The sequence below is a fragment of the Oncorhynchus mykiss genome, chromosome 8 (assembly GCF_057628025.1).
Source record: "Oncorhynchus mykiss isolate SJ-2025 chromosome 8, ASM5762802v1, whole genome shotgun sequence".
NCBI classification, from domain to species: Eukaryota; Metazoa; Chordata; class Actinopteri; order Salmoniformes; family Salmonidae; genus Oncorhynchus; species Oncorhynchus mykiss.
The window spans coordinates 67,099,834-67,117,330 of NC_143029.1; the positions used below are offsets into that span (position 1 = coordinate 67,099,834).

The following is a 17,497-nucleotide window of genomic DNA, read 5'->3' on the forward strand; positions in this document are numbered from 1 at the left end:
TATGGGGTTGAGATCTGGAGACTGGCTAGGCCACTCCAGGACCTTGAAATGCTTCTTACGAAGCCACACCTTCGTTGCCCGGGAGGGTGTGTTTGGGATCATTGTCATGCAGAAAGACCCAGCCACATTTCATCTTCAATGCCCTTGCTGATGGAAGGAGGTTTTCACTTAAAATCTCACGATACATGGCCCCATTCATTCTTTCCTTTACACTTATCAGTCGTCCTGGTCCCTTTGCAGAAAAATATCCCCAAAGCATGATGTTTCCACCCCCATGCTTCACAGTTGGTATGGTGTTCTTTGGATGCAACTCAGCATTCTTTGTCCTCCAAACACGACAAGTTGAGTTTTTACCAAAAAGTTCTATTTTGACATATGACATTCTCCCAATCTTCTTCTGGATCATCCAAATGCTCTCTAGCAAACTTCAGACGGGCCTGGACATGTACTGGCTTAAGCAGGGGGACACGTCTGGCACTGCAGGATTTGAGTCCCTGGCGGCGTAGTGTGTTACTGATGGTAGGCTTTGTTACTTTGGTCCCAGCTCTCTGCAGGCATTCACTAGGTCCCCCTGTGTGGTTCTGGGATTTTTGATCACCGTTCTTGTGATCATTTTGACCCCACGGGGTGAGATCGTGCATGGAGCCCCAGATCGAGGGAGATTATCAGTGGTCTTGTATGTCTTCCATTTCCTAATAATTGCTCCCACAGTTGATTTCTTCAAACCAAGCTGCTTACCTATTGCAGATTCAGTCTTCCGAGCCTGGTGCAGGTCTACAATTTTGTTTCTGGTGTCCTTTGACAGCTCTTTGGTCTTGGCCATAGTGGAGTTTGGAGTGTGATTGTTTGAGGTGGTAGACAGGTGTCTTTTATACTGATAACAATTTCAAACAGGTGCCATTAATACAGGTAACGAGTGGAGGACAGAGGAGCCTCTTAAAGAAGAAGTTACAGGTCTGTGAGAGCCAGGAATCTTGCTTGTTTGTAGGTGACCAAATACTTATTTTCCACCATAATTTGCAAATAAATTCATAAAAAATCCTACAATGTGATATTCTGGATTTGTTTCTTCTCATTTTGTCTGTCATAGTTGAAGTGTACCTATGATGAAAATTACAGGCCTCTCTCATCTTTTTAAGTGGGAGAACTTGCACAATTGGTGTCTGACTAAATACTTTTTTGCCCCACTGTAAGTATTCAGATCCGTTGCTATGAGACTCGAAATTGAGCTCAGGTGCATCCGGTTTCCATTGATGATCCTTGAGATGTTTCTCCAACTTGACTGGAGTCTACCTGTGGTAAATGCAATTGATTGGACATGATTTGGAAAGGCACACACCTGTCTATATAAGGGCAGTGCATGTCAGAGCAAAAACCAAGCCATGAGGCCGAAGGAATTGTCCATAGAGCTCTGAGACAGGATTGTGTTGTGGCACAGATCTGAGGAAGGGTACCATTGAAGGTCGCAAAGAACACAGTGGCCTCCATCATTCTTAAATGGAAGACGTTTAGAACCACCAAGACTCTTCCTAGAGTTGGCCACCCGGCCAAACTGAGCAATCGGGGGAGAAGGGCCTTGGTCAGGGAGGTGACCAAGAACCCGAAGGTCACTCTGACAGAGCTCCAGAGTTCTTCTGTGGAGATGGGAGAACCTTCCAGTAGGACAACCATCTCTGCAGCACTCCACCAACCAGGCCTTTATGGTAGAGTGGCCAGATGGAAGACACTCTTCAGTAAAAGGCACATGACAGCCCACTTGGAGTTTGCCAAAAGGCACCTAAAGGTCTCTCAGACCATGAGAAACAAGATTCTCTGGTCTGTTGAAACCAATATTGAACTCTTTGGCCTGAATGCCAAGTGTCACGTCTGGAGGAAACCTGGCGCCATCCCTACGGTTAAGCATGGTGGTGGAAGCATCATGCTGTGAGGATGTTTTTCAGCAGCAGGGACTGGGAGACTAGTCGGGATCGAGGATCAAAGTACAGAGAGATCCTTGATGAAAACCTGCTCCAGAGCACTCAGGACCTCAGACTGGGGCGAAGCTTTTCCTTCCAACAGGACAACGACCCTAAGCACATAGCCAAGACAATGCAGGGGTGGCTTCGGGACAAGTCTCTGAATGTCCTTGTGTGGCCCAGCCAGAGCCCGGACTTGAACCCGATCGAACATCTCTGGAGAGACCTGAAAATAGCTGTGGAGCTACGCTCCCCATCCAACCTGACAGAGCTTGAGAGGATCTGCAGAAAAGAATGAGAGAAACTCCCCAAATACAGGTGTGCCAAGCTTGTAGCATCATACCCAAGAAGACTCCACGCTGTAATCGCTGCCAAAGGTGCTTTAACAAAGTACTGAGGAAAGGGTCTGAATACCTATGTAAATGTGATATTTCTGTTTTTAATTTTTAATACATTTGGAAAAATGTCTAAAAAACATTGTTTTTTTTGCTTTGTCATTATGAGGTATTGTGTGTAGATTGATGTGGGGGAAAAACAATGTCATCAGTTTTAGAATAAGGCTGTAACGTAACACAATGTGGAAAAAGTCAAGGGGTCTGAATACTTTTCGAAAGCACTTTATATACACCACTGCACTATGCAAGAGCATTACTTGTATGAAATTATGTGAAACTACAGTTTCAGGGCTTTTCTCCATGTACAATATCAATAATGCCCAACGGAACATTTAAAATGAGTGTTGATACAGCCCACCATGAGTGTCTTAGGTTTACCCAACAGTGAAAATTGAATGCATGGAGTTCAAACTGTATTGAGAGGAAATTATATTTTTGTTCTGTATAATTTTGTTCTATTCTTATGAAAGCTCAAATACTAAATGTGACACATTTTAGTCCACTTACTAACATCTAACGTCAAAGCCCGAGGAATTTAAGTACAACAACAAAACATTACTCTTCGCTGTGGAATTAGTCTATTTTCCTATGCTTGTTTGCATGGCCTTGGTTTGCAGGTTCACTTCTGATAGAAAATGAATGCTGATTTGTACAATAGACCCAAATAGTAGTTATTTTCAAAGTTTTCATGAAGGAAACTATTGGTGGGGTTTCCAGTTTGACCATGACTGTGACCTTGACCTCAGAGTCCAGCTGTGTGAAGAGGGAACAGTGGGAGAGGTTGAGGAAATGAAGGCTAAAATCACCACAGAGGACAGACTAATGATGTCAAACTTTTTTGTATTATTATGAAAAAGAGAATTAGACATTACATTTGTATTATAAAGGTACATATGTTAAATCTTTGACCATCTGGAAGTTATGTTGTAAAGATATGTATTTGTTCATTAATTTGTTATGCCATGTATTCCCAACATGCACTCATAGGCTGGAAAACAGGGTGTTTGGAAAAAGTGAGGACAGCTTTACAATGGAGCTTCCTCAGGAACACACACACACACACACACACACACACACGTTGGTTTTGACCATAACTTTCCACGTATAACCTTGCACTACAGAAAGACCTGAACACTGTCTGCACTGTCAATGCAGAATTCATAGTGTTTAAGGGAATAGCGTACAAAGTAATGGAATATCAGTACATACGGCATACTCACTGGAGAGGGAGAAGAGGTAAGGCATAATGTAATCTAGGTAAAGACTAAATGTTTATCTGTTGATTTTTGTCTCTGTGGTCTTTGCAGTATTCCTCTGGTGGATGCGTTTGGATACTGTGACTGTCATGTTAGTGAATAATGATCCAAGGTGTCATTGAGGAATCACCAGTAAACTGAACCTGGACTAAAGCAGCAGTCAGAGGTTGTAGTATGAGAGACACTTTAATAATATTCCTTGTATTAGCCAACTAATACCCAGTTTTAGCTTAATTAAACACTCAGTCAAGTGGGGAACGCTAAGCTTAAATATTTAAAGCAGGATAAAAGACAAGAGGGAGGACAAGGTTCCCGAGCGGTATTACTGTATTTAGAAACTCTATTACATAGATGGATTAAGCCCATTCCTTGGAAGCTCATCAATTAGTCTGAAACTTTGACATGCAGAGAAGTCTTACAACACTAAGCAGATGTACTGACAAGTATGCCTACATAGGAGCTTATGATGAACTGTAGGTCTCGCTCACATGGTGTTATACTGTATGTTACTTCGATGTGCAGCTGGTTGAAGAAACAAAATATGATACAGAAAGTCTACACATAGCGGAATATAATCAGACACTACAGTTAGGCATATGTAATTCTGCTTTGTAACCCAGACCTACAGTTCATCATAAGCTCCTGACCCAGAGTCTATTTCAGGTTAAGGAACTACTGTGCACTTAAATGATACAACAGAAAACAAAATAGTCCTGTCTCTTTAACTGGTTCAGATAAATCAACAAAAACATGTTTCATAGCCAAGATTGAAGCACTGGGGAAATTCTCAACAGCTGTGTACATCCCTGCCTGCCCATCCCCACCCCCCTCCTGAGGAGGCTTCACAGCACATTGCACATGCCAGAATGAGTTCCTTCTCTCCCTCGGCTCCTCTTGCCTAATTCCAGGAAGATAAATAGTCCAGCTTGACTACAACTGAGACTCATACATGGGCCTCTGACCTGCCTACAATCTCTGCTTTCTGTCTTTGTTTCCTGGTAGCATGCCTCATGCTCTCTTCCTTTATAACCGGAGTATAAAAGCAGGGGTAGTCTTGCTGATTTAAACTCACACATTTGCTTCATTTTATATCCAACTGGATGGGTTGGGATATGATACAGAGGACCTGAATTTGCTATATTCTGGTTACAAGCACAACTTTCCTCTGGACTGTAGTAGGACCTTCTTTGACCTCAGTGTGTGTCACACCCTTTGTTGATGTACACTGAACAAAAATATAAACGCAACATGCAACAACAAGATTTTACTGAGTTACATTTAATATAAGGAAATTGGTCAATTTAAATTAATTCTTTAGGCCTTCATCTATGGATGTTACATGACTGGGAATACAGATATGTATCTGTTGGTCACAAATACCTTAAAAAAAAGTAGGGGTGTGGATCAGAAAATCAGTCAGTATCTGGTGTGACCACCATTTGCCTCATGCAGTGCGACACATTTCCTTCACATAGAGTTGATCAGGCTGTTGATTGTGGCCTGTGGAATGTTGTCCCACTCCTCTTCAATGGCTGTGCGAAGTTGCTGGGTATTGGTGTGAACTGGAATACACTGTCGTACACGTTTATCCAGAGCATCCCAAACATGCTTAATGGGTGACATGTCTGAGTATGCAGGCCATGGAAGAACTGGGACATTTTCAGCTTCCAGGAATTGTGTACAGATCCTTGCGACATGGAGCCGTGCATTATCATGCTGAAACATTCGGTGATGGCGGCGGATGAATGGCACAACAATGGGCCTCAGGATCTTGTCACGGTCACTCTGTGCATTCAAATTGCCATCAATATAATGCAATTGTGTTTGTTGTCCGTAGCTTATGCCTGCCCTTACCATAACCCCACTGCCACCATGGGGCACTCTGTTCACAACGTTGACATCAGCAAACCGCTCGCCCCCACACAACGCCATACACATGGTCTGCGGATGTGAGGCAAATTCTCTAAAATGACATTGGAGATGGTTTCTGGTAGAGAAATTAACATTAAATTCTCTGGCAACAGCTCTGGTGGACATTCCTGCAGTCAGCATGCCAATTGTTCGCTCCCTCAAAACTTGAGACATCTGTGGCATTGTGTTGTGTGACAAAACTGCACATTTTAGAGTGGTCTTTTATTGTCCTCAGCACAAGGTGCACCTGTGCAATGATCAGCTTCTTGATATGCCACACCTGTCAGGTGGCTGGATTATTTTAGCAAAGGAGAAATGCTCACTAACAGGGATGTAAACAAATTTGTGCTCAAAATTTGAGAGAAATAATATTTTTGTGCATATGGAACATTTATGGGATCTTTTATTTTAGCTCAAGAAACATGGGACCAACACTTTACATGTTGTGTTTATATTTTTTTTTCAGTGGATTTGTCCTCCAAGTGGAAAACATCTCATAACAGTTCCCTGGTATATTCAAGGTGTGGGGTTGAGGATATCCTCTGAGGTGTCCTGCTTGTATCCACTCTGTTTAAAAGCTTAATAGGTGAGGGGACTTGCTCAAGTCTTTGGCTGATTACTGCTTTAGGCCTTCCCCTAAATCTTCCAGACAAACAACACATGCAGATGGGAGTCCGTTTTTCCAGCAGACCCTTAACCAACGTGGGATGGCTTCCTCGTGGGATAGGCATTGTTCTGAGCAGGAAGCACATCTATGTTGAACATAACCTATAAGAGACTTCTCTTGATGATGCATTGTCCCAGCATTGAATTCTTTCCTATACAGGATTTGTAATTATACTACAACAGATGCGTTCTTACAAAACTGCAGCTTTGTGTTGATGCCATTTGTTTCCCATGACACAACCCCCACACACACACCGCCCTTCCAGCATAATTCTAAAAGTCATTTTCTGCTTAACCAAAAAGGCATACCTTTAGGTCCACTTGAAATGTCAACAAGATGTGTCGCATCATTCTTTGCCTGAAGTTGTGCAAAATGCTACTCAACAATGTGGACATCAGTCATTAGTCAAGATGAAGTAAACACGTCTTGTGCATGCTCTGAGTAAAGCATTTAAAGCATTTTAAACATCATAATAATTTTGTCTACCTGTTTGAAAATCTACGCATTTTTTCTAATATGAAGCTCTGTACTGTGTATTCATACAGTAGGCACGTATATCACCACACAATTGTGTGATGAAAGTTCAAGAGATAAAGTAGGCCTACATCTCCCCCAACAAGACTACAGACAGTCTGACTCCAGACTAAATCAGCACTGTGTGATAGATATAATGAATACAGAGGATTAGAACTTCTCTCTCATTTGGTCTGCCTGCTTTGAGGGTCTAAGCCTTCATATTCAAGATGCTTAGGCGATACCACCCTTTTCAAAAGCAAACTCCATGGTGGCCTTATCATTCTTAAGCCATACAAGTTCGGATTCTTGCTTTTTTGATCCACATTTCTATGCTGTATCTATAGCATAGTAAAAGTAAGGCACATGCCTGTTTCAGTTTGTTTAAATCTTTTGAGTTGTGTGTTGTTCACCCTCTGGGTTCATGTTGTAGGTGTTAATTTAGGTAACATACAGAGGGATCCTAAAATGATTGACAACCTTAATAGTTGTGTGTTGTTCACCTTCTGGGTTCATGTTGTAGGTGTTAATTTAGGTAACATACAGAGGGATCCTAAAATGATTGACAACCTTAATAGTTGTGTGTTGTTCACCCTCTGGGTTCATGTTGTAGGTGTTAATTTAGGTAACATACAGAGGGGTCCTAAAATGATTGGCACCCTTAATAAACACTAGCAATAATTACTGTATAAAATAAATAATTCAAATACTGAGCTTTTTAAAATGTTTTTTTATACTAATACAATTGCTCAGAGAAATAAATGTTCTTTAACAAGTAATATTTTTCTGTCTCAAAAGGGTAAGGGTCAAAATGATTGACAAGGATTACAGATAATCCTGAATGAATCGTGAATAATGAGTGAGAGATCATACCCCCAAGACATGCTAACCTCCCCTGTTATTGGTGATGGTGATGGTGAGAGGATAGCATGTCTTGGGAGTATGATCTTTGACCCTCTATAACTTTCTCACTCATCATTATTCATGATTCATTCAGGACTATCCATTATCATGGTAGCATCCACATTAATATAGAAGTGTTTAGAAACATATTCTATTCTTATTTACAATAATAGTGACAAATTATTTACCATTCTATTCTATTGGGCACAAAATAATCTGAAACACAACCAAAACAAACTGCAAATGCATCCATTTGCTCCCGAGTGGCACAGCGGTCTAAGGCACTGCATTTCAGTGCCCGAGGCATCTCTACAGACCCTGGCTCTATCCCGGGCTGTATAACAACCGGCCGTGATTGGGAGTCCCATAGGACGGTGCACAATTGGCCCAGCGTCATCCGGGTTAGAGGATGGTTTGGCTGAGGTAGGCCGTCATTGTAAAATAATAATTTGTTCTTAACTGACTTGCCTAGTTAAATAAATGTTTAAAAAAATAATAGTACAAAAAAAGTATTATCCAACAACTTTGTATCAGTCACAAGCTTGATGTAGTCATTGTGTGCTAGGAATATGAGTGCAGCACAGATTGTCATCCATGGAACTCTTAAAGGCAAAACAACTTTCTGAAGGTTCATGAAACAGACAGCTATGATTACTCATCACATGAAATAGTGTTGTACACATCATGCACGGTCTTGTCTTTGGATGTTTGCGTGTCATGATAAACAAGGAAAGGACAGGAAAGGGGGATACCTAGTCAGCTGTACAACTGAATGCCTTCAACTGATAAACAGTTAACACCCTCATGTAAGAGTTGTGGTTGTGTTTTCCCTCGTAACAACATAATTTCATTGGTGTGTTTGAATCCCGATAACGTAATATATGATTCTCTTTTATATCTGTTGTATTATTATAACGTAATATATGATTCTCTTTCATATCTGTTGTATTATTATAATGTAATATATGATTTTCTTTCATATCTGTTGTCTTATTACCTCTTTTTATATCTGTTTTATTAATAGAGTTAGGAAACAACAACCAGAGAGACTCATCACCTGAGGATGTAGAGCGTTTCCACAGGCAGCAGACTGTAGAGAACCAGAACCACCACTCTGAGCCACGTTCCCCCAGCACAGTCCCCAGGAGGTACACCATCGGAGGGCAAGGGCCCCGCAGTGCCAGAGACCCCCTGACCATGCAGCACGCTGACGTAGAGAGGAAGAAAGAGGTGTTCCTGGAGCACCTGAAGCAGAGGTATCCTCACCATGCTGCTGTCATCATGGGCCATCAGGACCGCCTCAGAGACCATGTAAGCGGGAACCCTTTTTTATTTGGTTGGTTCTGATTCCCTGCATAATGGCATGATATACACTGTAGGCTTGTGTTGTTATTGTATTGGTGTGAGTATATCAGCTACTGTATAAGGATTTCAAAGCACATATGACACATTTGTCTCACTATGCCTTGAATTGAATAATTTAATGAATGTAGAACATATTATTATTTTTTTTAATTATTCAATACATGGTGTTTCATCAATACATGCAATACGTTAATTCAATACTATTGTGTGGTGTCAGGTGTGCCTGGCCTGGAGTGTAGGCTAACGTAAATGATGGAAATAGAGATGTCAATAAGAATTTCCAGTAAAACACAATAAAGTATGGAACAATTTCAGTATACACTTACTGTTTAGGCCAGCCTACCAGAAATAGCGGTGCCGCCTCGCCAGGTGGGTGGTGCCGTGCGCGCGCTGATGCTAGAAGTGGCCATGTGGTAAAATAAACTGTGACTGTTCTACAAGTTAGACAGGTAAATCCAGACCCGCATTTGGGCTAGGTGGAGATCGTTTCCATGGCCACACCTGTCACCTCGAGGAAAGCTCATTTTACAAGCGAACGTCGTCTTGTTGCAGTCATTGCGAAAGAAACCCGTTTACTCCGAATTGAGCAGGACTCATGCAACGCGCGCTTACCCTCGGATTGAGGCTTTGATATTTAGGCTACGTTCAGGTAAACTATCGTTGAAAGTAGGCCTACATTAGACTACTTTACCTAGTTTACCTCCAGTTGTGCAATTACAGTATTCTATTGGTATTGGTATAGCGCAGATGCTTGTACAGTAGTGATAACTTGTTGGTAGTTTGCAGATAAACTTGTTCGATATAAGGATAGCAGATATACGCAATAACCTGCCCTGCATACTTTCCAGTCAGTGTAACCTATGCTACCAGTATATACATTTATTTTTACGTATGTTTTTTTTCTCATTTCAATTTAGTCTGGCGCCTACACTCCAAGCACATCAATGTCTATTTACGTTCATTTTGTATTTTTCTTAAAGGGATAGTTCAACCAAATGACCATGTGAGCTGTCTATGGACCAGGTATGTATGATAGCAATCTATGCTTTGGTTTTATTTCCCAGTCACTGTTTCAAAATGCCAACGTTTTAGCATTTGTGGCACAACTTACATTCAAGTTATGGTAAGATATTAGACATTTTCTACATCCTCATGTCCAAATAAACCGAAAGTATCAAAAATGTTACCTACCGTGACTTGGGTATTTGTGCCACAAAGCCCACAAAGCTAAAACATTAGCATTTGGGAACAGTTCCAGGGAAACGAAACCAACGCATGTATTGTTGTCATACCTTGTCCATAGACTGCTTACAGGGTAGGGAAACCAATGTATAATTTTGTAATTTGGGTTAACTATCCCTTTAAATGAGGGGAATAGTCTAGGTCTACAGTTATGTCTTGAAAAAAATACAATCTTAAACCATTTTCCTATTGGTATTTATAGATTAATAGGTTAAATATACAGTTGAAGTCAGAAGTTTACATACACTTAGGTTGGAGTCATTAAAACTTGTTTTTCAACCACTCCACAAATGTCTTGTTAACAAACTATAGTTTTGGCAAGTCGGTTAGGACATCTACTTTGTGCATGACACAAGTAATTTTTTCAACAATTTTTTACAGACAGATTATTTCACTTATAATTCACTGTATCACAATTCCAGTGGGTCAGAAGTTTACATACACTAAGTTGACTGCCTTTAAACAGCTTGGAAAATTCCAGAAAATGATGCCATGGCTTTAGAAGCTTCTGATAGGCTAATTGACATCATTTGAGTCAATTGGAGGTGTACCTGTGGATTAGAGGTTGACCAATTATGATTTTTCAACGCCGATACCGATTACTGGAGGACCAAAAAGAGCCGATACCAATTAATCGTCCGATTTTTATTTATTTGTAATAATGACAATTACAACAATACTGAATGAACACTTATTTTAAATTAATATAATGCATCAATAAAATCAATTTAGCCTCAAATAAATAATGAAACATGTTCAATTTGGTTTAAATAATGCAAAAACAAAGGGTTGGAGAAGAAAGTAAAAGTGCAATATGTGCCATGTAAAAAAGCTAACGTTTAAGTTCCTTTCTCAGAACATGAGAACATTTGAAAGCTGATGGTTCCTTTTAACATGAGTCTTCAATATTCCCAGGTAAGAGGTTTTAGGTTGTAGTTATTATAGGAATTATAGGACTTTCTCTCTATACCATTTGTATTTCATATACCTTTCACTATTGGATGTTCTTATAGGCACTTTAGTATTGCCAGTGTAACAGTATAGCTTCCGTCCCTCTCCTCGCGCCTACCTGGGCTTGAACCAGGAACACATCGACAACAGCCACCCTCGAAGCATCGTTACCCATCGCTCCACAAAAGCCGCGGCCCTTGCAGTGCAAGTAGAACAACTACTCCGAGTCTCAGAGTGAGTGACGTTTGAAACGCTATTAGCGCGCACCCCGCTAACTAGCTAGTCATTTCACATCGGTTACACCAGCCTAATCTCGGGAGTTGATAGGCTTGAAGTCATGAACAGCTCAATGCTTGAAGCACAGCGAAGAGCTGCTGGCAAATGCACGAAAGTGCTGTTTGAATGAATGCTTACGAGCCTGCTGCTGCTTATCACCGCTCAGTCAGACTGTTCTATCAAATATCAAATCATAGACTTAATTATAACATAATAACATACAGAAATACGAGCCTTAGGTCATTAATATGTTCGAATCCGGAAACTATCATTTCGAAAACAAAACATTTATTTGAAATACGGAACCGTTTCGTATTTTATCTAACGGGTGGCATCCCTAAGTCTAAATATCGCTGTTACATTGCACAACCTTCAATGTTATGTCATAATTATGTACAATTCTGGCAAAATAATTACGGTCTTTGTTAGGAAGAAATGGTCTTCACACAGTTCGCAACGAGCCAGGCGGCCCAAACTGCTGCATATACCCTGATTCTGCTTGCACGGTACGTAAGAGAAGTGACACAATTTCCCAAGTTAAAATAAATTCATGTTAGCAGGCAATATTAACTAAATATACAGTTTTAAAAATATATACTTGTGTATTGATTTTAAAGAAAGGCATTGATGTTTATGGTTAGGTACACATTGGTGCAACGACAGCGCTTTTTTTTTTCTCGCAAATGTGCTTGTTAAATCATCACCCGTTTGGCAAAGTAGGCTGTGATTCGATGAGAAAATAACAGGCACCACATCGATTATATGCAACGCAGGACAAGCTAGATAAACTAGTAATGTCATCAACCATGTATAGTTAACGAGTGATTATGTTAAGATTGATTGTTTTTTACAAGATAAGTTTAATGCTAGCTAGCAACTTACCTTGGCTTCTTGATGCACTCGCATAACAGGTAGTCAGCCTGCCACGCAGTCTCCTCGTGGAGTGCAATGTAATCGGCCACAAATGCAGATTACCGATTGTTATGAAAGCTTGAAATCGGCCCTAATTAATCGGCAATTCCGATTAATCGGTCGACCTCTACTGTGGATGTATTTCAAGGCCTACCTTCAAACTCAGTGCCTCTTTGCTTGACATCATGGGAAAGTCAAAAGAAATCAGCCAAGAACTCAGAAAAAAATTGTAGACCTCCACAAGTCTGGTTCATCCTTGGGAGCAATTTCCAAACACCTGAAGGTACCACGTTCATCTGTACAAACAACAGTACGCAAGTATAAACTCCATGGGACCACACAGCCGTCATACCGCTCAGGAAGGAGACGCGTTCTGTCTACTAGAGATGAACGTACTTTGGTGCGAAAAGTGCAAATCAATCCCAGGACAACAGCAAAGGACCTTGTGAAGATGCTGGAGAAAACCGGTACAAATGTATCTATTTCCACAGTAAAACGAGTCGTAAATTGACATAACCTGAAAGGTCGCTCAGCAAGGAAGAAGCCACTGCTCCAAAACCGCCATAAAAAGCCAGACTACGGTTTGCAACTGCACATGAGGACAAAGATCGTAGTTTTTGGAGAAATGTCCTCTGGTCAGATGAAACAAAAGTATAACTGTTTGGCCATAATGACCATTGTTAAGTTTGGAGGAAAAAGGGGGAGGCTTGCAAGCCACAGAACACCATCCCAACCTTGAAGCACAGGGGTGGCAGCATCATGTTGTGGGGGTGCTTTGCTGCAGGAGGGACTGGTGCACTTCGCAAAAGAGATTGCATCATGAGGAGGGGAAGATTATGTGGATATATTGAAGCAACATCTCAAGACATCAGTCAGGAAGTTAAAGCTTGGTCGTAAATGTGTCTTCCAAATGGACAATGACCCCAAGCATACCTCAAGTTGTGGCAAAATGGCTTAAGGACATCAAAGTCAAGGTATTGGAGTGGCCATCACAAAGCCCTGACCTCGATCCCATAGAAAATCTGTGGGCAGAACTGAAAAGCATTTGCGAGCAAGGAGGCCTACAAACCTGATTTAGTTACACCAGCCCTGTCAGGAGGAATGGGCCAAAATTCACCCAACTTGTTGTGGGAAGCTAGTGGAATGCTACCTGAAACATTTGACCCAAATTAAACTATTTAAAGGCAATGCTACCAAATAGTAATTGAGTGTATGTAAACTTCTGAACCACTGGGAATGTGATGAAAGAAATAAAAGCTGAAATAATTCATTCTCTCTACTATTATTCTGACATTTCACGTTCTTAAAATAAAGTGGTGATCCTAACTGACCTAGCTCAGGGAATTCTTAATAGGATTAAATGTCAGGATTTGTGAGACACTGAGTTTAAATGTATTTGGCTAAGGTGTATGTACATTTCTGACTTCAACTGTACATATGTATAGAGTTGCTATAAAATGTGTACAATTGTTATAAAATGCTTCACTGTTTTGTAATGGAATTATTTCAATGACTTTAGTAGCAGTGAAACCATAGTCTACTCTTCTTATGTGGTGAAGTCCATGTTGCTCTGTTAGTTAAATGCTCATCCATCTACCTGTTACCCAGTGTGATCATTCTAATGGTCTGCAGCAAGGGAGGAGTTGAGGATGAAACATTTGCCAATGCTTTCAAAGACCTGGCATCCCACCAAAGCAGATGAACCATGGTCTGGTCTCTGCCCATGCATCTGTCAGTGATTAGAGATCAAAGTGGGCCATTTGTGGGCCCTGCTTTCATCCCTAGCTGGCTCACTGTGCTGTGCTCTTCCCTCCCTTCACTACAAGTAACACCTTGAACAGTGACGGAGTGCTACCTTATGGTGGAGAGGTATGCAATTGTAGCTCTACACATGGGGTCCATATTGGATGGATAGATAGATTCAGTGGTTTCGGGGGCACAGCTGGAAGTGTTTTTGTTCTATTGCACTCTTGACAGGCTCGGCCCATCTTGGTCTGAGAGACTTCTAGCTGAACAAGGTGGCACTTTTGTTTTCACCCCTCAGAATTTATTTTTATTTATTTTTACCAGGTAGGCTAGTTGAGAACAACTGCGACCTGGCCAAGATGATAAAGCAAAGCAGTGCGACAAACAGAGTTACACATGGAATAAACAAACATACAGTCAATAACACAATAGAAAAAAGGTATATATACAGTGTGTGCAAATTAGGTAAGATAAGGGAGGTAAGGCAATAAATAGGCAATGGTGGCGAAATAATTTTAATTTAGCAATTAAACGCTGGAGTGATAGATGTGCAGAAGATGAATGTGCAAGTAGAGATACTGGGATGCAATGGAGCAAAAATAAATAACAGTATGGGGCTGAGGTAGTTGGATGGGCTATTTACAGATGGGCTATGTACAGGTGTAGTGATCTGTGAGCTGCTCTGACAGCTGGTGCTTAAAGTTAGTGAGGGAGATATGAGTCTACAGCTTCAGTGATTTTTGCAATTCGTTCCAGTCATTGGCAGCAGAGAACTGGATGGATAGGCGGCCAAAGGGGGAATTGGCTTTGGGGGTGACCAGTTAAATATACCTGCTGGAGCGCGTGCTACGGGTGAGTGCTGCTATGGTGACCAATGAGCTGAGATAAGGCGGGGCTTTACCTAGCAAAGACTTATAGATGTCCTGGAGCCAGTGGGTTTGGCAACGAATATGAAGCGAGGGCCAGCCAACGAAAGCATACAGGTCGCAGTGGTGGGTAGTATATGTCGCTTTGGTGACAAAACGGATGGCACCTCGATAGACTGCATCCAATTCGCTGAGTAGAGTGTTTGAGGCGATTTTGTAAATGACATCGCAGAAGTCAAGGATCGGTAGGATAGTCAGTTTTACAAGGGTATGTTTGGCAGCATGAGTGAAGGATGCTTTGTTGCAAAATAGGAAGCCGATTCTAGATTTAATTTTGGATTGGAGATGCTTATTGTTAGTCTGGAAGGAGAGTTTACAGTCTAACCAGACACCTAGGTATTTGTAGATGTCCACATATTCTAAGTCAGAACCGTCCAAAGTAGTGATGCTGGATGGGCGGGCAGGTGCTGGTAGCGATCGGTTGAAGAGCATGCATTTAGTTTTGCTTGCGTTTAAGAGCAGTTGGAGGCCACGGAAGGAGAGTTGTATGACGTTGAAGCTTGTCTGGAGGTTAGATAACACAGTGTCCAATGAAGGGCCAGAAGTATACAGGTTGGTATTGTCTGCGTAGAGGTGGATCAGAGAATCACCAGCAGCAAGAGCGACGTCGTTGATGTATACAGAGAAAAGAGTCGGCCCGAGAGTTGAACCCTGCGGCACCCCCATAGAGACTGCCAGAGGTCTGGACAACAGGCCCTCCGATTTGACACACTGAACTCTGTCAGAGAATTAGTTGGTAAACCAGGCAAGGCAGTCATTTGAGAAACCAAGGCTGTTGAGTCTGCCGATAAGAATGTGGTGATTGACAGAGTCGAAAGCCTTGGCCAGGTCTATGAATACAGCTGCACAGTATTGTCTCTTATTGATGGAGGATTTGATATCGTTTAGGACCTTGAGCGTGGCTGAGGTGAACCCATGACCAGCTCGGAAACCAGATTGCATAGCAGAGGTGGTGTGGTTGGATTCTAAATTTTTGATGATCTGTTTGTTAACTTGTCTTTTGAAGACCTTTGAAAGGCAGGGTAGGATAGATATAGGTCTGTAGCAGTTTGGGTCTAGAGTGTCCCCCCTTTGAAGAGGGGGATGACTGCGGCAGCTTTCCAATATTAGAGTGTCCCCCTTTGAAGAGGGGATGACTGCGGTGGCTTTCCAATATTTGGGGATCTCAGATGATACGAAAGAGAGGTTGAACAGGCTAGTAATAGGGGTTGTAACAATTTCGGCTGATAATTTTAGAAAGAGAGGGTCCAGATTGTCTAGCCCTGCTGATTTGTAGGGGTCCAGATTTTGCAGCTCTTTCAGAACATCAGCTATCTGGATTTGGGTGAAGGAGAAATGGGGGAGGCTTGGGCAAGTTGATGTGGGGGGTGCAGGGCTGTTGACCAGGTTAGGGCTGGCCAGGTGGAAAGCATGGCCAGCCTTAGAAAAATGCTTATTGAAATTCTCAATTATCGTGGATTTATTGATAGTGACAGTGTTTCCTAGCCTCAGTGCAGTGGGCAGCTGGGAGGCGGTGCCCTTATTCTCCATTGACTTTACAGTGTCCCAGATGGCGAAGTCCTTCTAGAGGGGACCTTTACAAGATTTAGCTAACCAGATCGCTGAGTCCCGCTTAAGTGACGCTGGTTTAAACATTAACTAGCTGCATTTAGTAGCTACAATGTACTACATTTCCCTTGTTGTATTATTGTGCCAGCTTCAAACCGGTATCACAGTTATAATCACTATCACAGTGTGAACCTGTAGTTTCACTGTACCCATCTGTAATTATTGTATGTAATACATGGTTTTACTCCCACTTACTAAACAATGGGACAGTTATTTTTGTTCCATAGCCAAGTTAAAACCTCAGTGTAGGAGTCCGTAAAGGTTTTGACTTGTAGGTGCCTTCAACTCCAGCACAGGTAGCTTCTCTAGCTAGTCAAATCTTGTAATGCATTATTAACACAATATCTGAAACCCATAGGGTCAACCTGAAGTGGATGACAGTTAACACCTATAATGATCATGCTCGTTGTCAACTCCAAATCTTGTGTTCTTTTAGGTAGGAAATACTGAACATATATTTTATGAAAGATAAAGTAAATCTATTGGGAAAGAATAACTGGATGTAACCAGTATGTTTTCTCGCCAGTAGCCACAGCTCAAGTTATTGGAGGCCTTTATGGGTACCTTTTGATTAACTAAACAAATGATTTGCTCTGAGCTCAAATGTGCTCTGAAGTTTTAGCATTATCGGTAAAGCATTACCATTATGGGAATGAAAGGAGAGACCAAAACTATGTTGATTGAGAATAAACATCAGCCAAAATTGGAGTATTGTTATTCCGTGTTCATTGTTGTTATGGGAATTTGGATAGCGTCATTGGATATATTTATGAGTCTAGAAATACATGTTCAAACAAAGCATATGTTGACATAGAAATAGAATAGGTCTGTTGTAATGAGATGCAGAGTTAAAACTGAAACAAAGCATGTG

At 41.4% G+C, this 17,497-nt stretch overlaps 1 protein-coding gene across 12 annotated transcripts in view; it reads left to right on the forward strand.

Annotated features, from left to right (window-relative positions):
• si:ch211-207d6.2 (sickle tail protein homolog) overlaps positions 1–17,497 on the forward strand; it is an 82,751-nt gene that overhangs the window by 14,828 nt on the left and 50,426 nt on the right. For 9 of the 12 annotated variants that reach the window (XM_021613334.3, XM_021613332.3, XM_090182326.1 and 6 more), the window contains exon 2: positions 8,625–8,911. In XM_021613334.3, coding sequence (XP_021469009.3) covers positions 8,625–8,911 — 287 coding nt within the window. Of the gene's footprint in view, positions 1–3,446; positions 3,587–8,624; positions 8,912–9,332; positions 9,615–17,497 lie in introns of those variants that run through there. The other 3 variants (XM_021613333.3, XM_090182331.1, XM_021613335.3) reach the window with 2 other exon arrangements.